At 41.4% G+C, this 23,048-nt stretch overlaps 1 protein-coding gene and 1 long non-coding RNA gene across 3 annotated transcripts; both read right to left on the bottom strand.

The window, feature by feature from the left end:
• Positions 1 to 2,327: 2,327 nt before the first annotated feature.
• Positions 2,328 to 8,157, bottom strand: LOC131184264 (uncharacterized). 2 transcript variants are annotated; one of them, XR_009151946.1, is made up of 3 exons: positions 5,961 to 8,157; positions 4,559 to 4,614; positions 2,328 to 2,518 (listed from the first exon to the last, which is right to left on the bottom strand). It is a non-coding gene; the product is annotated as an uncharacterized LOC131184264 (long non-coding RNA). The 2 variants fall into 2 exon arrangements; XR_009151945.1 differs by having other exon boundaries at positions 6,302 to 8,157.
• Positions 8,158 to 9,525: 1,368 nt separating this feature from the next.
• Positions 9,526 to 21,899, bottom strand: POP4 (POP4 homolog, ribonuclease P/MRP subunit). The gene is made up of 7 exons (XM_058155378.1): positions 21,797 to 21,899; positions 19,185 to 19,237; positions 17,141 to 17,364; positions 13,967 to 14,044; positions 11,375 to 11,436; positions 10,482 to 10,583; positions 9,526 to 9,813 (listed from the first exon to the last, which is right to left on the bottom strand). Exons 1-7 carry the CDS (start codon positions 21,801 to 21,803, stop codon positions 9,677 to 9,679), a joined length of 663 nt encoding a protein of 220 aa, XP_058011361.1. The 5' UTR covers positions 21,804 to 21,899; the 3' UTR covers positions 9,526 to 9,676.
• Positions 21,900 to 23,048: the final 1,149 nt, after the last annotated feature.

The following is a 23,048-nucleotide window of genomic DNA, read 5'->3' as shown; positions in this document are numbered from 1 at the left end:
GAGATGCAGACTTTTAAAGAAAAAATGTTATTCCAAAGGTTTCTCCCTGTGAAATGGGCCTATTTCTTTGAGAGATTCCAGGAGACGCAACCAACGACACAGGAATAGATGTCTTTCTCTTTTTATCATCCCCGATTCCTCTAGGATTATTTGGGTGACTTGTTTAATTATATGTAAAAATTGCCTTATAATATCGTTCTGGGACTGGCAGATGAGGTTCAGAGGATGTACGGAAGCGACTTTGAAAGTATGCTCTGCCCCCTGGTGGGAGGAATAGGAATAACCAGGTTTTCTGAAAATGATTGGGCAGGAGGCGGAAAAATCTTGAATAGAATAGAATAGAATAGAATAGAATAGAATAGAATAGAATAGAATAGAATAGAATAGAATTTTTATTGGCCAGGTGTGTTTGGACACACAGGGAATTTGTCTTGCTGCATACGCTCTCAGTGTACATAAAAGAAAAGATACCTTCATCAAGGTACAACACTTACAACATTTAATGATAGTCACAGGGTACAAATTTAACACTTAATGAGACAACACTTAATGATAGTCATAGACTACAAATAAGCAATCAGGAAACAATATCAGTATAAATCATAACAAGAAAAGTAACAAAGTTACAGTCATAAGTGGAAGGAGATGGGTGATGGGAACGATGAGAAGATTAATAGTAGTGCCGATTTAGTAAATAGTTGAGACGGTTGTTAATGCCTGGAATGCACTACCAGACTCCATGGTCTCATCCCCAAATCCCCAAAACTTTAACCTAAGACTGTCTACTGTTGACCTCACCCCATTCCTAAGAGGTCTGGAAGGGGCGTGCGTAAGAGCACCAGCGTGCCTACTGTCCCTGTCCTAATGTTCCCTTTAGTTGTATTCATTTTATGTGTTCAATTCATGCTTGTACATATATATATCTTATTTAATATGTATTTGGCTAAATAAATAAGTAAATAAATAAATAAATAAATAAATAAGTTGTGCCGTTTGTCCTGTGAATTGTTTCTGGCACTGTAATGGGAATTGAGATCTAGGAGGCCTCCAATATTTTCAAAACTGTTGCCTTTCGGGTGCATTTCAAGGTTTTGGTTACCACCTTCAAAGCGCTCCATGGCTTGGGGCCTGGGTACTTATGGGACTGCCTGCTGTTACCTTATGCCTCCCACCGACCCGTACGCTCACACAGAGAGGGACTTCTCAGGGTGCCGTCCGCCAAACAATGTCGGCTGGCGGCCCCCAGGGGAAGGGCCTTCTCTGTGGGGGCTCCTACTCTCTGGAACGAACTTCCCCCTGGTTTGCGCCAAATACCTGACCTTCAGACCTTTCGCCGCGAATTGAAAACACATTTGTTCATTCGCGCGGGGCTGGCTTAAGGCTTTTCTTTTAAATTGTCTAGATTTTTAAATTTTAAATTCTATTTATGTTTTAAATTGGGCTTTTTAGATTTTAAATATTTTAATTTTTCGGCCAACTGTATAATAAGTTTCTTAATTCATTTTTAATTGTACATGGTTTATGTTTTATCTTGGCTGTACACCACCCTGAGTCCTTCGGGAGAAGGGCGGTCTAGAAATCTAATAAATAATAATAATAATAATAATAATAATAATAATAATAATAATAATAATAATAATAATAATAAAAAACAAAAAAACAAAAAAACAAAAAAAACAAAAACACATCTTCTTGTTAATATACAGAAAAAGAAGCAATAGCAAGATGATAAGTACCCCGACTGCTGCTAGAAATCCAACTGCCTCAGGAGATACTTTTCTGATGCAGGTTAGTTCACGTTTTCAGAATTCCTACATTTAGTGGCCCCCAAAAAATAAAAATAAAAAAATAAAAAAATGGATTTCTTGTTGGTGACTTTGCCTTTGGTTGATTTACCCCCAAAGCCAAAATACCAGCTCTATCCAACTTGGTACAACCTATATCAGGGATGGCGAACCTTCTAGGCACCGAGTGCCCAAACTGCGTGCGCACGCATGCCCAAACGGAAAGGTGCACGGACGTGCGCGTGCATGGACATGCTTGGGGGACATGCACGGACATGCACACGTGCAGACGTGTGCGCCCGCATGCACAGCGGAGACCTGAAGAGCAGCTGGCCGGCAAGAGGTGGGGCATCCCAACACGGCAGCGCAGCAAAAGGTAGGATATTTTTCTTTCGTGAGCTTCTGTTTCGTCGTTTGCAGGGAAATAGAAGTTCACGAAAGAAACGCCACGGAGATCTAACCTGGGGCAACGGCACGCCTGTCAGCAGAGATGGCCATAGGTTCGCCATCGCGGACCTATATCAAGAAGAGATATAATCCATAGGCTGTGTGAGTTTGTTTTTCTTTGATTTAGAAGAGTTTTTCTCATTTGTGGTTCACTTTGCTTCTTGCCGCTCTTATCAAAATATTCCGCCTGAGCCTTTCTCGCAGATCCAGCCTTGCCGAACCCTTTCCATTTGCCAACGCGGCTTCCCCCTCATTAGCGCAGGGCTGTAATCAAACTCTTTTAATTCCTGGAATAAAATAACGGTGGAATATGTTATGGAGACCGTTAAAAACCTTCTAGGACGGCTCTTTACCTTTTATTCAATGGGTAACCGCTGTGCCAGCTTCCCTATAAAACCCCCTCCGATGGCTACTGTGGCAGCGGGTAGAAGTTCCTCTGAGTAAAATAACCCTCCGTGAGAGAGGCATAACGATCGTTTACATTAATTAGGCAGGCACCTAATGGAGTGTTCAAAAGCAGCGACAGCATTAGAATTTTTCCGCGAGTGGTTCCAGCTCTCCGGCTTGAATGTTTCAAGGCCATCGTGACTAACCAGGCAAGCAGCGAGGAAACGATGAAAAGAGGTAGGGGCCAAAAAATCTGGGTATGATATTGAATTGGATAAGTGGCAAAAATTGTGGGAAAGAAATAGGAAACCAATGCTGGCCACATCATACAGGGAGAATTTATATAAAATGTTTTACGGATGGCATCTTCCTCTGGCAAGATTGGCTGAAATGCTGGAAATGCAATCAAGTACGGGGCGTGTATTACCACATGTGGTGGACATGTAAAAAAAAAAGCAAAGGAATTTCGGCGACGGATCCAGATGTGGTTAGAAAAAAAATGGTTGGACAAAGATTAGAATTTAAACCAGAATTTTTTTTTTTTAGGAATTATAACGGAGGGCCATAGTAAAGGGTCAACTAATTTTTTTTATTGAGTATTACTGAATTTTAACAATTAAACAATTTTCATTCAACTCTTGTGCATGACTGACCATTTACGTATCATCCCATTAGTTTTCTCCTATACTCTATATAATTTTACTAAATTCTGATGACTAATTCTAATTAAAAATTACTAATTCTTACTGTTTCGACTATCTGTTATTTCCCCTTTTTTCCTATTTTCGACCCAATTATGCCATTTCTCCCATATTACATAAAAATCCGAATCCATCCGTCCTTTCAGTTCAAGTGTCGTTTTGTCCATCTCGGCGCACTCCAATATTTTTTTAATTATTAACTCTTCAGAGGGTGTATTCGAGCTTTTCACCCTTCTCAGGCTCCGGAGGTTTTCTTCTAGCCTCCGGGAAGGTGAAAACAGCCTCTCCCAGGCTCTGGAGACCCTCCGGAGGCCGGAAACGGGACTATTTCCGGACTTCCAGGAGGCCCATTTTTCACCTTCCCAGAGCCTCCATGTGGGCCCTGAACTTACCTGGCATCCAAAACTGGCCAAGTGGAGACTCCTGGGAGAGGAGGGGAGGGGTGGGCGAGGCCAGCCAGTCCTTGCAACTACTGGTTCGGCAAACCAGATGTACAATTAGCATCCGGTTCACCCAAAAGGTCTGAACCAGCTGAATCCCGGGTCATTAATATTCATTTTACCCCTCCCCTGGATTGGATCCAGGCTCATTAATATTCATTTTACCACTCCCCTGGATTGGATCCAGGGTCATTAATATTCATTTTACCCCTCCCCTGGAACCATAGCTGTCCTTCTCCATGAGTAGTTTAATGCTTCTCAGGAAAGCTGAGAAAAATCTGTGAAATATATCCCCTTTATGCTGTTGCATTTTTCTTGGATTTCAGCACTGTAAACCACCATCTTAAGAAGTTAGTGAAATCTTGCAACATACATAATTATTGTTAAAATAATATCCTTGAAGAACAAGTTTCAGAGTGTGCATGTTGGACATAAATCAAATTGCATATCCACACCTCACTTTGTGTGCCCTTCACAGTCCAATGAAACAGTCCTTACTTTAATTTGGATAGCAACTTCACTAACGATGTTGATTTAAGACATCCATTAAAGGCCCATAATGTTAATTAACTGGACTCTGCCAATAAAGTTCTATTAGCCCTTCCTATTAAATTAATATGGTAGGCATTTAACAGATGTCCTAATTAGATGTTACATCATGGAATGAACTAAATCAGAGTCAAGTCATTGTTCAAGGGGAAGTTTGTGCTATACATATATGATATTATAACCAATATGGATCTGTTTTTATTTCCTGCCTTTTATTATTTTTATAGATAATGCAAGGCGGCGAACATACCTAATGCTCCTTTCTTCTCCTATTCTTCCCATAACGATCCTGTGAGGTGGCTTAGGCTGAAAAGAGAGACTGGTTACTCAAGTCAGCTTTCACGTCTAAGACAAAACTAGAACTCACCATCTCCTAGTGATTGGCCCAAAGTCACCAGGTGTAGGAGATGACTAGGCTGAGCCCGAGGGAGTGGCCAAACGCACCATCAGACTTAAGTTCCTTAAGCTCACAAGAGATCTAAGTCCAACCTTGAGTTCCACTGACTCCTATCTACTGCCAACTCATTAGTACCATTAGTAGTTCAGATTCTTGCAGGGAGCTTTAACGTACAATCGAAGTATATATTCGTTTGAACTTCCTGGATTTCCCACACTTGATAGCTAGCTGCCTTTCAGGACTAATGCAGAACCACAGTTCCTGATTTGGATGGATGGATGGATGGATAGATAGATGGATGGATGGATGGATGGATGGATGGGGCAGGCGGGCACACAAAGACAGACAGACAGATGGATGGATAGATGATAGATTGATTAGAATTAGATCGATAGAAGGTAGATGAGAGAGAGAGAGAGAGGAAGAAATGATAGATAGATAGATAGATAGATAGATAGATAGATAGATAGATAGATGGATGGATGAGGTAGGCGGGCACACAATGATAGATAGATGATAGATAGATAGATAGATAGATAGATAGATAGATAGATAGATAGATAGATAGATAGATAGATAGGGGCAAGCGGGCACACGATATATAGATATATGGATGGATGGATGGATGGATGGGGGCAGGCAGGCAGGCACACAATGATAGATAGATAGATAGATAGATAGATAGATAGATAGATAGATAGATAGATAGATAGATAGATAGATAGATAGATAGATAGATAGATAGCTGGCTGGCTGGCTGGGGGCAGGCGGGCACACTATATATAGATATATAGATGGCTGGATGGCTGGATGGGGGCAGGCAGGCACACAATGACTGATAGATAGATAGATAGATAGATAGATAGATAGATAGATAGATAGATAGATAGATAGATAGATAGATAGATAAGATAGATAGATAGATAAGATAGATAGATAGATGGATGGGGGCAGGTGGGCACATAGACAAAGATAGATAGATAACAATTGTGAACAGCAGCATTAATTTACCCATTGAGGAAAACTGAACATTAGTGCAAGAAAAAACATGTTGGGACTATAGTCGCCAATGATTACATTGGCTTGAGACATTCTGGTTACAAAAATAGGAACGTTGGTGTTAGCAGAACAAAAAAGTATGACAAACTAATTGGTATGAATGTTTTCAGAATCCTCCAAGGGACCACTGGTCCTTCCTGCGGAGACGTTCCCACCCATTTTCCACCGGTCTGTTTCTTCAGCCCGTCTGACTCACCATTTCTAACCCTGGGAAGAGTCCAGAATTGGGGGGGACGGAGAGCGGTTTCTGAATTCTCATCTTTTAAGTTTGGCGCTTCCACGGGGAGAAATCTGATCCATCCTTTGGCCCAAGATGCAGCTTAGTCACCGAGGGAAAATATAGGACACACGGTGGTTTAGTGGGTAAGACGTTGAGCTTGTCAATCGAAAGGTCCACAGTGCAGTGGTTCGAATCCCTAGGGCTGCGTAACGGGAGCTCAGCTCCCTAGTGCTGAGCTCCTCTTCCTTGTCCCACCTTCTGCCAACCTAGCAGTTTGAAAGCACGTAAAAAAATGCAAGTAGAAAAATAGGGATCACCTTTGGTGGGAAGGGAACAGCGTTCCGTGCTCCTTTGGCGTTGAGTCATGCCGGCCACATGACCACGGAGACGTCTTCGGACAGCACTGGTTCTTCGGCTTTGAAATGTAGATGAGCACCGTCCCCTAGAGTCAGGAACAACTAGGGCATATGTGTGAGGGGAACCTTTCCCTTCATATATATATATATACACACACACACAACCACACATACACACACACATAGGTCTTTGGTTATTCAGGTTTTCTCCCGCGGAAGTGTCTTGGTGACGTTTCAACGAAGTCTCATTCATCATCTTCAGGCTGGTGTTTACACCTTAGTGCTTCTAGGGGCAAGAAAACCCAAATAACCAAAGACCTACATACAAACACCCGTGAAAACCTCAGAAAACATATATATATGTATGTATGTATGTATGTATGTATGTATGTATGTCCTTTACTTTAGTTTACCAGGATATGCCGTAATAAATAAATTAATAAAATACAAAGCATTGTGGAGATTGTGGGGGACGGGACCAAAGAACATAAATGGTAGATCAAGTTCATCTTTCTCTCCCTTTTTGGCCACAAAATATTTTAAGATGGGAGGCTTTGAAAAGGAACGTTTTTATGCACAAACCGCTCTTACTGCAAAGAAATTCTGTGTTCAGCCATAATCTCACTCTCTCTTTTTTTTTTATAATCCTACCCCGATGAATGCCCTGGTATTCTCTTCTGTTTCAATGCCACTGTGCGTCCTGTTGTTTGTTCGTTTAAATTTCAGTTCAGTTAATCTTTGAAACACACGTGGCCTCTTGAGAATTATGCTCGCTAAGAGGGACACGCCCTTCCTTTCCTTGACATGGGGGAAAAGAAACAATAGAAAGGAGCTTTGCACTGGAAAACCTGGGCATCCCGAGCTGCTTCCTAAACGCCTCTCAAGAGGTTGGGTTTTCATTTTTCATACCGATTTGATGACAGGTGCTGCATTTTTATAAGGTTCAGTGGAAGGCTCCCCGTTATGTGCCAGAGATGGTCGAACCTTAGAAAAGAGTCTGATTTACATAACCTTTCTTTTTTTTTTTTGCATTTATATCCCACCCTTCTCCGAAGACTCAGGGGGGACATACACTATGTCAAGCAATAGTCTTCATCCATTTGTATATTATATACAAAGTCAACTTATTGCCCCCAACAATCTGGATCCTCATTTTACCTACCTTATAAAGGATGGAAGGCTGAGTCAACCTTGGGCCTGGTGGGACTTGAACCTGCAGTAATTGCAAGCAGCTGCTGTTAATAACAGACTGCATTAGTCTGTTGAGACACCAGAGGCCCCCTTTTTTTCCCCCCTCCCTTCGGGATAGCCCTCCATATGTTCAGTAGTAAATAGTTCGCTTACCGTGAAACAATGAAAAAGGCGTGTTTTTTTTTCTCCCAGATATTGGAAACATGGGGAACAAGAAACATTTTTTTTCCCCCTTTTCAGGATAAGCTTCCAAAAACGCAGATCAATCAAAATGATTTGTCCGGTGCTGCATACTAGTTAAGAGAGACAGCAACAAGCACTATTGGATCTTGCTATTAAAGCAGGTCTACTTGCTACGTACATTTTGTCTGTCTGTCTGCCTCTCTTATCTATCTCAAACCGCAAGATGGGCAACCTGTACATTTAATGAAAATTGAAACAAAAATCCATCCATCTCTATCTATCTATCTATCTGCCTATTCATCTCTCCCTTTCTCCCTCCCTCTTTATTATTAAATTTGATGCCCATCTCGTTTCAATGTGACTCCATCCGTCAATCTCAAATGGCAAGGAGAACAACATGTGAATTTAGTAAAAAGTGAATGAATAAAAAATCCATCCATCCATCTCTATCATGTCTGTCAGTCTCTGTCTGTCTGCCTATCTATCTATCTATCATCCATCCATCTCTCTACCTCTCTATTATCTATCTATCTATCTATCTATCTATCTATCTATCTATCTATCTATCTACCTACCTACCTACCTACCTACCTACCTACCTACCTATCTATCATCCCTCCCTCCCTCCTTCCCTCCCTCCCTCCCGGTACCTACCTACCTACCTACCTACCTACCTACCTACCTACCGGTATCTACCTACCTACCTACCTACCGGTATCTATCTATCTATCTATCTATCTATCTATCTATCTATCTATCTATCTATCTATCTATCTATCTATCTATCTATCTACCTACCTACCTACCTACCTACCTACCTACCTACCTACCTACCTACCTATCTATCATCCCTCCCTCCTTCCCTCCCTCCCTCCCGGTATCTATTTATCTACCAGTATCTATCTATCTATCTATCTATCTATCTATCTATCTATCTATCTATCTATCTATCTATCTATCTATCATCTATCTATCTATCTATCTACCTACCTACCTACCTACCTACCTACCTACCTACCTACCTACCTACCTACCTACCTATCTATCATCCCTCCCTCCTTCCCTCCCTCCCTCCCGGTATCTATTTATCTACCAGTATCTATCTATCTATCTATCTATCTATCTATCTATCTATCTATCTATCTATCTATCTATCTATCTATCATCTATCTATCTATCTATCTATCTATCTACCTACCTACCTACCTACCTACCTACCTACCTACCTACCTACCTACCTATCTATCTATCGCCAGCATCTCTCTCTCTCTCTCTCTGTCTATCTATCATCCCTCCCGGTATCTATCTATCTACCAGTATCTCTCTCTCTCTTTCTCTCTCTGTCCATCCTTCCTTCCATCCATCCATCCATCCATATCATCTCTCTAGAACAGTCTCAATGTAACGGGGACAATTGTGCAAAGAATGAGAATGCCATTTAATCCAACATAGTTAGACTAGCTATTGTACTTACGGTCGAACTGTTGTACGGTCTAACTAGAAACCAGAGGGCATTGTGTCAATGCTTACCACTGAAACCTGACCCAACTCTATAATGCTTACTATAAACCAGAAATAGCCAACTCTGAGCACATTGCTGCTTTGGACATTTTTTTTAAAAAAAATACTCAAAGATTTTTCATTCCATAGTACAAACAAAAACATTTTAAATAACAGAATACAAAATCCAACAGGGCATAAGCACAGAATTAGAACTATGCTTGTACACTGGAGAACTACGGTCTCAAAATTGCCAGTCTTTTGCCAGCCAAAATCAACCCAAGCCAAGAATCCCACTTTGGCTTCATGAAGATAGAGAGGCAGTCATCCTTGTTCCTGCTGCTGTTGCTTCCCGTGCTCATTTTCTTCTTTGAAGAAAAGACGGTCGTGGATTCTGTGAAACCCTTGGAAACAAAAGTTTCCAATTTTCCAGACAAAAAAGAAAAAAAAGAAAAAGCAGAATCACAGATCCATGGTTCCTTGCCCCTTGAACTTTTTTGCGGAACGCTCACTTGCTCGAAATTGGATCCTGCTTCCGTAAATGTAGGACACAAATCCATCCGTCTCAACGCTGAAGATGTTGTTCCTCTTGGGAATAACTGAAAGGAGCCCAGAAAATGCCTTTTCGGTGAAATGATTTAACACAGAGCACAAGGAACGAACAGAGAAGTTCTCTATCTCAAAGAGTTAGGATCAAGGAAGTACCATATTTTTCGGAGTATAAGACACACCTTTTCCCCCCTCTCTAAAAGAGGGTGAAAATTTGGGCGTGTCTTAAATACCAAATGTAGCCCCACCCACCGGCCCCCATCCTTTGGCCTCTGCCTGCCAGCAACCAAACCCTGTATACTTTGTGGCTTTTTTAGTTCAGTAACCTTTTGTTCAGTTTGTTTAATACAGGGGTCTCCAACCTTGGCAACTTTAAGCCTGGTGGACTTCAACTCCCAGCTCCTAGAAAGACTCTGGAGCCTGGGGAGAGCGAAAAACGGGCCTACCGGGCCCACCATGCCATCATGTGCCGAAAGCGGGGGGAGAACGGGGGTGTGTGTGTCGAGCGGGCATGCGTGGGGAGGCGGGACACATAGAATTATGGGTTTGGGCATGCGCGTGCACGACACCCCCCCCCGCTCCCCCCGCTTTTGGCACATAATGGCATGGTGGGCTCGGGAGGCCCGTTTTTCGCTCTCCCCAGGCTCCAGAGTCTTTCTAGGAGCCTGGGGAGGGCAAAAACGGCCTTCTGATTGAGTCAGGCTTCCGGTTTGCCTACCTTTCAGCCTGTCTTCTTTCGTGACAATTTTGAAAACGTACTTTGTTTCCTGGACGACGATGCCCGTGATGCCAACGTAGGAAGGACATCTGGATTTGGTCACTGAAAGAAAGAAAAAAAAAAGAGAGAGAAAGAAAATCCTAACATTCAAACTGGACCATCCGTTGAAAAGAGCTCCCTGTTGCAATGCTGAGAGTCCCACCACAATTATGCCAAGTAAAACTCCTTTTTTTCCCTTTCCATTTCTTTCTATGTCATTTTCCATTTACGCACACAAGCCAAAAAAGGCTTGCAAAAATGAACTACTGAGTCATTTTCAACATGCAACTTTCCCCAGATTCCTATCTAGAAATGGGAGGGAGAATTGCAAATAGACCCCCCCCCCCAAGGCTTTTAGATAGACAGACAGACAAACAGACAGGTGATAGACATAGAGAAAATGTCTCTTGTATCCACTCAATTGGATACAATCTTCAGGCAGTCTCCGTCAAGACACAGGATGTCCTTGAATGCGGAATGTTGTTATGACTAACTTTCTACCGCTCCAAAAACAATCCCCTCCCAACTTCCCCAGCTAAAATATGTGGCAGTTAAGAAGCAAAAAGAAAATTGCCTTCCAAAACTGACACCTAACTTCTAAGATCCCTGCAGATGTGTAATATTATCCCCAGTGTGGAGGAAAAAAACAACAACAGTAAGAACTTTTCACTCTTCTCGGGGATCATCAATGAAACTGATATACAGGTCAGAGAAAAAGACTTCTTCATATGGTGTACAAGTAAATTAAAAAAAAAATCCACTACGTAAAGTTAAGGGAAGGGAAATGTGATTTAAATTTTGGGGGGGGGGTATAGTGTAAATTTCAATTAAAAAAAAAAAAGACATGGGAATACCTGTCATGAGTGCTCCGTGGAAATCAGCTTTAAGCAACTTGGTTTGTATCATCTGTGGCTGTCTGCAAAATGCACGTAGAAATATATTAAAATTCTTCCAAGGGAGGAAGAAAGGGAGGGGAAATAAAGAGTAGGAGAGAAGGTTAGAGAGGGAGGAAGAAAGGAGGAGGGGGAGAAAGGACGGGGAAGTAGAGAAGGAGTAGGAGAGGAGGGAAGAAAGAAAGAAAGAAGGAAGGATAAAAGGAAGGAGGGAGAGGAAAGAGAAAGAGAAGAAAGATTGCTGTCGAACAAAAAAGTGAAATGGAAAAAAAGTCAACCCCAAACATGTTTGAAGATATCAGAATAAAGACTGAATTGTCTAAAAAAAATAATAAAAGAGGATAAATATCAGTAAAAATGGAGAAATTAGAACCTGAGGGCGAAAGAAGATATGGTTTATAGAAATATTAAGGTATGATTAAAAATATGGAAAAAGAAGATTTTGGCAGAAATTGTAACTAAGTAAAATGTATTTAAGGGATGCGCGGTGGCTCAGTGGCTAAGACGCTGAGTTTATCGATCGAAAGGTTGGCAGTTCAGCAGTTCGAATCCCGAGTGCCATGTAACAGGGTGAGCTCCCGTTACTTGTCCCAGCTTCTGCCAACCTAGCAGTTCGAAAGCACGTAAAAAATGCAAATAGAAAAACAGGGGCCACCTTTGATGTGAAGGTAACAGCGTTCTGTGTGCCTTTGGCATTGAGTCATGCCGGTCACATGACCACGGAGACGTCTTCGGACAGCGCTGGCTCTTTGGCTTTGAAACGAAGATGAGCACCGCCCCCTAGAGTCGGGAACGACCAACACATATGTGCGAGGGGAACCTTTACCTTTTAAAAATATATTTGGATATGATAAGTTGTATAAGATATGATATGGCCAATACTCTGTTCATAAAATGTATGTGTGTATGGGGAAAATCAATAAAAATTGATTAAAATAAAATAAAATACAATTCTTCCAGGAAGTTAAACAAAAGGAAGGTAAGATTACATGATGTAATTTTGGAGTTACATTACACCGCTCACCGCAAACAATTAAACAAGACGCTATTTTCACTCGAAAAGATGGCAGCGATCACAGTAGTGATTAAATACAGAGCATAAACCCAACCCAGTGACCAAATAAAAGGAACTTGCAGTGCCTGGCTTTGCAAAAACTATTTGAGGTCAGATTCTAAATTAAGAGGTTCCAGGTTTAAATAGTCTTCTATATAATACAGTTATACACACAAACCCGTGATTCAATTCTTCCCCATCAGCTAGGTTTTCATATAAAAGAGATCTGACTTAAGGACCAGTGATGGGTTTCAAATTTTTTTTACTACCAGTTCTGTGGGCGTGGCTTGATGGGCGTGGCAGGGGAAGGATACTGTAACATCTCCATTCCCTCCCCTCTCCAGGGAAAGGTTACTGCAAAATCCCCATTTCCTCCCGATCAACTGGGACTTGGGAGGCAGAGAATAGATGGGGGCGGGACCAATCAGAATTTTTAGTACCGGTTCTCCGAACTACTCAAAATTTCCGCTACCGGTTCTCCAGAACTGGTCAGAACCTGCTGACCAAGATGGTGGCAAACACCATATATCAAATACAGCCAGTTCTGTAGAGACTCCAGGAACATGTGTCTGTGTGCATGTGTGTGTGTGTGTTTTAAAAAAAGATGTTCAATGGCCATCTTTTCAAACTTTAAAAAAGTTTAAAAACCTTGTTATAAACGTTTCCTTTTTCTAGCTCTGAAATGGAACAATTCTAGAATGCCAATTTCATTTGTGTCGTGTCCCACTCCTCCGCTGACGGCTGGGTCAGGGAAATCCGAATCAGGCTTGCCTCTGCAGCTCTGCCCAAAGTCCTAGCAAAGTCCTCAGAGCAGGCAGGAGACCAGTAAGTGACTTCAGCAAGATAAGTTCGACTTTTGCCTGACTCAGAGACTGCCAGAAAGTAGATCCTTTATATAGGCCATGGGGTGTGGCTCCATGACTCAGCACTCATTAAGGCCTGCCCCTCCCTTCCTTCTGTTGCCTCCGCCTCTCCAATCTTCTGATGCGAGGATTACTCCAATCAGCTGTTGTTGGGAGTAAACCCTCCTCAGGCTCACCTGCTGTGGAGGAGGGGGAGGGGTCTAGCTGCTCCGTTTGCCTGGGCATGGAGTCAGGGCTGGGGCAGGGAGATGCTCCTTCTTCTGCAGTTTGTGTGGGCATGGAGCCAGGACTTGGGCCGGGAGGCATACATTCCTCAGTGTTCGGGAGCAGGTAAGAAGGCCCCGGCTGCTCTGAGGGCGGGCAAGACACAACAATTTGGTCTATTGATAGGGTTTTTTTCCACCAAAGAAGAAACCGCCAGCCTTTTGAGGAATGGCCTCCATTCCCACTGAACTTGCAACCAAGTTGACTTTGTAAATATATACAAATAGAATGAGACTATTGCCCTATACATTGTAAGCCGCCCTGAGTCTTCGGAGAAGGGCGGGGTATAAATGTAAACAAAAAAAAAAAAAAAAAAAATAATTTGCAAAAAAAATAAAATAAAAATGAATGAATGAAAAGAACTGAACTTACGCATCTGGTTTCAATCCGTTGCAGAGTTCTCTAATGTACTGTTTCCAAAGCTCATGCAATGGGATAAATATCTCATATCTGCAAAATAAGCAAAAACAAAACAAAACAAAAAAGGCAAGGACCATACGTGACAATTTTCCAGGGCTTCTGTAAAGTATTTCATTGGAAACAGAATTTGTTCCTGGTTTTTTTTGTTTTTTTTTTATTTATTTACATTTATATCCTGCCCTTCTCCGAAGACTCAGGGCGTCTTACAGTGTAAATATACAAATTTACAAAGTCAACTTATTGCCCCCCCAACGATCTGGGTCCTCATTTTACCCACCTTATAAAGGATGGAAGGCTGAGTCAACCTTGGACCTGGTGGGGCTTGAACCTGCAGTAATTGCAGGCTGCTGTGTTCTAATAACAGGCTTCTAACAGCCTGAGCTATCACGGCCCTTTAACTGACAATAGCCCTTGACTTATAACCAAGTTACAATGGCACTGCATAAAGTGACTTATGACTTGATCTTTGCACTTATGACTATTGTAGCATCCCACCAGTCCCCATAATCAAAGTTGCTAACGGTGGCTTTTAATTTTCCTTTGAAAATTTAGGCTGCTTGACACTTTAGACCAGGGGTCTGCATCCTTAAACACTCAAAGAGCCATTTGGACCCATTTTCCCACAGAAAAGAAAACACCGGGAGCCACAAAACCCTTCCCACGCCTGACTATTTCTTGAGCGGCCACAAAACTAGCATATGTAGTTGAATTAAATGTTCTGTTTTCGTCTGAAACTTTTCTTTTCTTGGATTTATCCATGGGTCGAAAAGCTCAATAAATTGTGTGCCGTCGGGTGTCCCATATTGGCGGTTGTGATGCATAGTTTGAGTGACAGGGAGCCGCAGCAGAGGGGTGAAAGAGCCACATGCGGTTTCCGAGCCTTACACCTATTCTAACTCTATGGCAATCGAGTTACCGTGTTTCCCTGAAAATAAGACCCTGTCTTATATATTTTTTTGAACCCTGAAATAAGCGCTTGGCCTTATTGGCATGCAATCAAAAGCCCAATTGGGCTTATTATCAGGGGATGTCTTATTTTGGGGGAAACAGGGTATCTATCTATCATCTGTCTGTCTGTCTGTCTGTCTGTCATCTTTCCCCCCAAATAAGACCCTGTCTTATATATTTTTTTGAATCCTGAAATAAGCGCTTGGCCTTATTGCCATGCGCTCAAAAGCCCGATTGGGCTTATTATCAGGAGATGTCTTATTTTGGGGGAAACAGGGCATCTATCTATCTATCTATCTATCTATCTATCTATCTATCTATCTATCTATCTATCTATCTATCTATCTATCTATCATCTATCATCTATCTATCTATCTATCTATCTATCTATCTATCTATCTATCTATCTATCTATCTATCTATCTATCTATCATCTTTCCCCCCAAATAAGAACCTGTCTTATATATTTTTTTGAACCCTGAAATAAGCACTTGGCCTTATTGCCATGCAATCAAAAGCCCGATTGGGCTTATTATCAGGGGATGTCTTATTTTGGGGGGAAACAGAGTAAATTATCTGCTAATGTTGCTTCTGAACTCCTTTGCTTTTTCTATTGGATCTAACTGCTCCCTGCAACGTTGACTGTTAGGGTGGGGGGGGAGCTCAATCCACAGCGATAGGCTTCCAGCCTCTTCTTCCTTTCTAAATTCAGCCAAGTGCAGGCCCTTAAACGACACTTCAAACCTCTTTATAACTTTTTAAACAAAGCAAAAACAGCCACAGCTTTAAAAGAAGGCCGCTGAAAGTAATTATTTTTTTTTTTTTAAAAATATCACCTACTGCCCTCTTGTGGTGAATTACTATTTCAGAAAAAAAAACCCAAAAATGAGCCATCACAGATTAGGGGTTTGCCAGAAAACAGCTATATATGGGGATGGTTTATAGCAGGGATCCCCAAGAAAAGTGTGCAATATTTGGATACAAAGAGGGTGAAAAGGCACACTGATGTACTTGGGTGGTGCACTTTTCTTAGCTTCACTCTTGCGACCTTGGGAGACAGGGAGAAAAAGTGACAGGGAGGAAAACAGTTGGGCAAGAGGCAGCTTACCCAGCAGAAGGAGCAAGGCACATGGGAAGCATCTCAGAAGGAAACTTCCATAGTTTCTTGGACTGTAAAGGTGGGGGAACAGAGGTATCTTCAGACCTGCAAGATTCTGTCAACGGGACCTTACGATAAAGTAGAACTAGTTCATCAGGGAGTGCTTCCGGTAAATCTGGACTACCTGGTAAATCTGATGTCAATCTTGCAAGTCTGAAAATACATTTTTCCCAGTTGCCTTTACAGTCTAAGAATCTAGGGACTGTATGACTGCATGACTGTAACTTTGTTGCTTGTATCCTTACGATTTGTATTGATACTGATTGCTTCCTAGTATGATTCGATTGCTTATTTGTACCCTATGACTATCATTAAGTGCTGTACCTTATGATTCTTGATGAACGTATCTTTTATGTACACTGAGAGCTTATGCACCAAAGACAAATTCCTTGTGTGTCCAATCACACTTGGCCAATAAAGAATTCTATCTATCTATCTATCTATCTATCTATCTATCTATCTATCTATCTATCTATCTATCTATCTATCTATCATCAATCAACTTATCTATCAGCTATCTATTATCTATCCATTCATCATCTCTCTCTCTCTCCATCTATCTATCTATCTATCTATCTATCTATCTATCTATCTATCTATCTATCTATCTATCTATCATCTCTCTCTTTCTCTATCTCTATATCCATCCATCCATCCATCCATCCATCCATCCATCCATCCATCCATCCATCCATCCATCTATCTATCTATCTATCTATCATCTGTCTCTCTTTCTCTATCTTTATATCCATTCATCTGTCTATCTATCTATCTATGGAGGATGCCTTCTGAGACATTTGCCATGCCTGTTTCTTTTCTGTGGGCACAGCTGCTTCTTATCTGACCACTTTCCTGCCTGTAGCTCTTTTTCCTGTCTCCCAAGGTAACCACCTATCATTACAGCTGATCACGGCTCTTGCAATCCCAGAGGGCATCAATCACCCAAACAATCAAATCAAATCAATCAATCATCAATCACTCCAACCAAGTCGCAGGAAGAGCCAGCTTGCCTTTCTCACCTCTGCTGTTCTGGAGCAATCTCAAAGAGATGCATTTCTCGCCTCTGTTTGGCCGATAATCCTTTCTTCCGTTTGACCCTCTGCCGGGTCCTTCTCGGTTGCGGGTGCTCAAGGACGACCGCTTTGCGGCTTAAGCGTTTCTCAATGTCCTCCTCGCTCTTCCCGGGCATGCTGCGTTTCAGAAAGGCCTTAACAAAGGCCTCAGCCTTGTTGGATGCTTGTGGCTGAGAAAGGAAAGAAGCATCTTGAACAAAGCTCGAATTCTAATTTGGAGGTTAGGTTATTCTTTACCACCCACCCACCCCATGGAAATATTTTATTTATTAGATTTGTTTAAGGCTGCTAACTCCAAGAAGACTCCAGGCTTTGAACAATAGGTCCAATATTATCATTTTTTTTCTATTAATGACCCTAGAAATCCCTTGCATCAGGGTGGAATGTGGGGGGAAGGGGAGAACTGAAAGGAGCTAGAGCATTTACTGGCTGGATGCCCTTCCTGACGCCTATGCAGAGTTCAGAGCAGACAATAATTCACTGCATCCAGACAGAGAGAAGTATCTGCCTCTGCCTAGGATTGAACTCACAGCCTCTTGATCGTGAGATGAGAGCTCCACCAATAGGCCACTCTGTTGCTCAGGTCCCAATATTATCAATATAGAATAGAATAGAATAGAATAGAATAGAATAGAATAGAATTTTTTTTTATTGGCCAAGTGTGATTGGACACACAAGGAATTTGTCTTGGTGCATATGCTATATTAATATATATTAATATATATTAATATATTAAAACCATATTGATTGCCTGGACTCATTAGCAACCCTAATGATTAAAACTGAGCACGAGTTCCACAGCCACCGTAACCCGAGTCCACAGTAGAAATTACACACAGTTGTCTTTCACCTCTGCATTTGCAGGAGATTTTAGGGGAGGGAACGAGATGAGGACAAATTAACATTTTCATTCATTTTTGTTTAGTGAAATATATCTTTTGTTTCACCTTGGATACATGGATAAATGACCAGAATATAAGTGCAGTCAGCTATACTAAAGTTACTAGGAAGTGTAAACTCCGACCAAGGCCTTGCAGAAATTTTTTAAGCCTTCTTCTAAATTCTAATGCTCTTAAAATCCCACCGAGAATTTCTTCCATGCGATTACGATAAGCCCTGCCATGCTTCAAATGGCCTACGCATTAACGGTGTCTTATTTTTTTACAGAAATTAATGAGAAATACCATTTTGTGTGCTTCAAGGCATGATTTAAATGGGCCACCACCAAGAAGTACTGAAGATCACATGTAGCCTAATAGACCCTCCTTGTATTTTGTGGTTTAAAGCAGGGGTCCCCAACCTTGACATCTTTAAGTCTTGTGGGCTTAAATTCCCAGAATTCCTCAGCCAGCAAAGCTGGCTGAGGAATTTTGGGAGTTGAAGTCCACAGGTCTTAAAGTTGCCAAAATTGGAGACCTCTGGTTTAAAGGGTTATAAAAGTCCCAGGAAATCTGGAAAGTTAATTTCTGAGGGGTCTTTCTGTTGCTTCGCTTTGTTTTCATAATGACCATAATTAATGTCACTCCTTCCACTGAAAAGTACACACCAAATGTATTATCCACCAATACATTTATTTCAGAGCCCAGGGTCATGTATTGAGGCTGGACAACTCTATAAATTGAATTAACAAATAAAAAGGTAAAGGTTCCCCTCGCACATATGTGCTAGTCGTTCCCAACTCTAGGGGGGCGGTGCTCATCTCCGTTTCAAAGCAGAAGAACCACCGCTGTCCGAAGACGTCTCCGTGGTCATGTGGCCGGCATGACTCAATGCCAAAGGTGCATGAAACGCTGTTACCTTCCCACCAAAGGTGGTCCCTATTTTTTCTATTTGCATTTTTTACGTCCTTTTGAACTGCTAGGTTGGAGAAGTAAGGGGAGCTCATCCCGTTACTCGGCACCAGGGATTCAAACCGCTGAACTGCTGACCCTTCGATTGACAAGCTCAGCGTCTTAGCCACTGATTAATAAATACCGTAAGATAAAAATACCTGAAGGTTCACAAGTTTTGCTGTCGACTCGGGCAGCTTCTTATATAACACCTCTGGAAAATAAAATATAGAGTTTACTTTAAAAACAAAGCAAAGTATATTGTTTCAGGGATATGTCCATCTTTCGCCAGGGGGTGTTTGAAATTATGAAACAACACAGACCTAAACCATGTTGCTATAAAGACAAATCAGTTAGGAAAGGTGTGGTTTTGCTCTTACAACATATGACATCCAACAAGCCAACACAGGTTGTATTTTATGCCGGACTTTTCAAGATGACGCACGCCTGCCAAAGCCAACTCACCATATGTATTTTGTTACAGGTCTAAGCTGATCGTTTTGTTACAAAGAGGTCTCCTGCCAACACATACATTTTTGTTTCTATAAGTTGCAACACAAAACAGCAAATACTTCTTCAAAAAAGGCCACAAAACAAAAACGGCAACTTTCTTGTTTGAATTGAAAAGTTACCCCAAAAAAAGTAACTTGTAAAATTGTAGCAAAAAAAGAGATTCATTTGGGAAAATGACTATTGCTAATGTACTGCCTTCTCTCTTTTTACACTTAATACTTTTCCAGCAATATTCTAGCATCCAGGGGGTGATATTTTATTCACAGTAATCTCCAATAGCCTCATCATTCCATCTCTCTCTTTCTTTCTTTCTTTCTTTCTTTCTTTCTTTCTTTCTTTCTTTCTTTCTTTCTTTCTTTCTTTCTTTCCTTCCTTCCTTCCTTCCTTCCTTCCTTCCTTCCTTCCTTCCTTTCTCTCTCTCTCTCTCCTTTCCTCACATCCTGGACATAAACTGTTTCAACTCCTACCCTCAAAACGATGCTATAGAGCACTGCACACCAGAACAACTAGACACAAGGACAGTTTTTTCCCCCAAATGCCATCACTCTGCTAAACAAATAATTCCCTCAACACTGTCAAGCTATTTACTAAGTCTGCACTACTATTAATCTGCTCATTGTTCCCATCACCCAACTCCTCCCACTTATGACTGTACGACTGTAACTTAGTTGCTGGTATCCTTACGATTTATATTGACTGTTTCCCTATGACTATCATTAAGTGTTGTACCTTATGATTCTTGATGAACGTATCTTTTCTTTTATGTACACTGAGAGCGTATGCACAAAAGACAAATTCCTTGTGTGTCCAATCACACTTGGCCAATAAAAAATTCTATTCTATTCTATTCTATTCTATTCTATTCTATTCTATTCTATTCTATTCTATTCTATTCTATTCTATTCTATTCTATCAATTCAATTCAATCCAATCCAAAACTTAGAACTCCGCTGACTCCGACATGATCTGTGTTTAACACACAGAATCATCTATTGTAATATCCTTCCTGTAAAAGACTACTTCAGCTTCAATCGCAACAATACAAGAGCAAACAATAGATTCAAACTTAGTGTCAACCGCTTCAAACTTGATTGCAGAAAATATGACTTTTGTAACAGAGTTGTTAACACTTGGAACTCACTACCTGACTCTATAGTCTACTCAAAACCCCAAAATCTTCAACCAAAAACTGTCTACTATTGACCTCACCCCATTCCTAAGAGGACTATAAGGGACGTGCATAAGAGCACAAAAGTGCCTACCGTTCCTGTCCTATTGTTCCCTTCATTATAGTATTATATGCATACTTTTACTTATACTTTTACTTATATATACTTTTTTCTCTCATGATGGGTTATTGTTTATGTTGATGATTGTATATACTGTTGTGACAAAATGAAATTAAAAAATAAATAAATTCTTTCTCTCTCTCTCTCTCTCTGACTTATGACGGTTTTTTATAGTGACGATCGTTGTAGCATCCCCATGATCACTTGAACGAGATTCAGATGCTGGGCAACTGGTTCATACTTATGACTGTTGTTGCTATGTCCCAAGGACACGTGATCCCCTTTTTGCAACCTTTGGATAAGCAAAATCAATAAGGAAGCCAGATTCACTTAACAACCGTGTTACTAACTTATCATCTGCAGTGATTCACTTTAAAAACTCTGGCAAGAAAAGTCCCAAAATGGGGTGAAACTCAACAAAAGTCTCAACTCAACCACTAGAAATTTCAGTCTCAGTTTGGGTCGTAAGTCAAAGACTTACAAAAACAGGACAAAAACCTCTTTCTTCTGAGTTCAGCCTCCAGCCCTGGGCTTTCCAGGTGGTGCCCCATCCCTGTGCTAACAGGTCTGATTCTCCAGTCTCAGGCAGTACCCTCTTCCAGACCAAACACTGTGCCTGGAGATTCCCTAATCCTAATTCTCTCCTAATTTTCCCTTCCCACTTAATTAGCCCCTGGAAAGAATCTGGTTATAAAAATTTGCAAAGTCGATTAAGTCGGATTAAGACTCCTTAACAAAGGGGCAAACCCCCCCCCCCCAATCCACCCAACCCAATCTTGGCTCAACCCTGTAAAAAGATCATCTTTGCAGTTTGCATCCCTTGCTAAAAAACGAGGCTCCACTTCCCCAAAAAGGCGCTTCCTAAACCCAAACCGGAGTCATTTCGGATTAAGCGCTAACCTTTCCCCTCTGCGCACGCCCGCACAGAAAGGAAGAGGCTCCCGCAAATTCAGGTTCCCGCAAAGACTTACTCTCCATCTCTGTCTCCGGCAAAAAAATATATATCCTAAAACGCGAAAAAAAAAAGCCGCAATCAGCCTCGGCCGAAGAACCTCTCCCTCGCCTGTCCGCTTCACGAAGTAAAATGAAAGGCGCATGCGTAGCCGCCGCTCTCCGATAGGCTTAGAGGGAAAAGAGGCGGAGGCAAGGAAACCGCCAATAGGAAGGAAGCGCGGAGCGAGTGAATTCACGGTACGTTAAAGGTAGAAAGTGCGACTTTCATGCCGGGCTCAGGGATTCTGGGAGTTGAAGTCCGCAAGTTCTAAAAGGGCCATGGTTCCCTACCTGTGTTCGAAAGATATTAAACGCGCATGCGTAAATGGCGCTACCCTGCCTCCCGCTAATTCCCTTGCTCCGCACTTTATTCTTAGTGGCGGTTTTCTTGGCTCCGCCTCTCTTCCTTTCTAAGCCTATCGGAGAGCGGCGGCCACGCATGCGCTTTTCATTTCACTTCGTGAAGCGGACAGGGGAAGGAGGCTCTTTAGCCTGATTGCGGCTTTTCGCGCTTTAGGATATATTTTTTGCCGGAGATGGAGAGTAAATCTTTCGAAAGCCTGAAATTCGGCACCTCTCCCTCTCTGTGCCAGTGTGCTGGCTTAGGAATTCTGGGAGTTGAAGTCCAGGCGTCTTAAAAGTGGCAATGAGTGTCTGCAACGCTTGTTTTTCTTGGCAGAGACGGCGTTGCCTTTTAATCTTCGTGGTCTGTTGTTAATCTAGGATTTATTTCCTAGTACGATTCGATTGCTTATTTGTACCCTATGACTATCATTAAGTGTTGTAAATTATGATTTTTGACGAATGTATCTTATCTTGTTTATGTACACAGAGAGCTTATGCACCAAAGACAAATATCCAATCACACTTGGCCAATAAAGAATTAATTCTTTCTTTCTTTCTTTCTTTCTTTCTTTCTTTCTTTCTTTCTTTCTTTCTTTCTTTCTTTCTTTCTTTCTTTCTTTTCTTTTCTTTTCTTTTCTTTTCTTTTCTTTCTCTATATCTATCTCTATATCATCTATATCTATCTCTATTTTTCTCTATGTCTATCATCTATATCTATCATCTATCATCTATCAATCTTTCTATATCTACCTACCTACCTACCTACCTACCTACCTACCTACCTACCTACCTATCTATCTATCTATCTATCTATCTATCTATCTATCTATCTATCTATCTATCTATCTATCTATCTATCTATCTATCATCTATCTATCTTTCTAT

The sequence above is a fragment of the Ahaetulla prasina genome, chromosome 12, assembly GCF_028640845.1.
Source record: "Ahaetulla prasina isolate Xishuangbanna chromosome 12, ASM2864084v1, whole genome shotgun sequence".
NCBI lineage: Eukaryota > Metazoa > Chordata > Lepidosauria > Squamata > Colubridae > Ahaetulla > Ahaetulla prasina.
The sequence above is the reverse complement of the archived record's forward strand: the minus strand, read 5'-3'. Positions and strand labels throughout refer to the sequence as shown.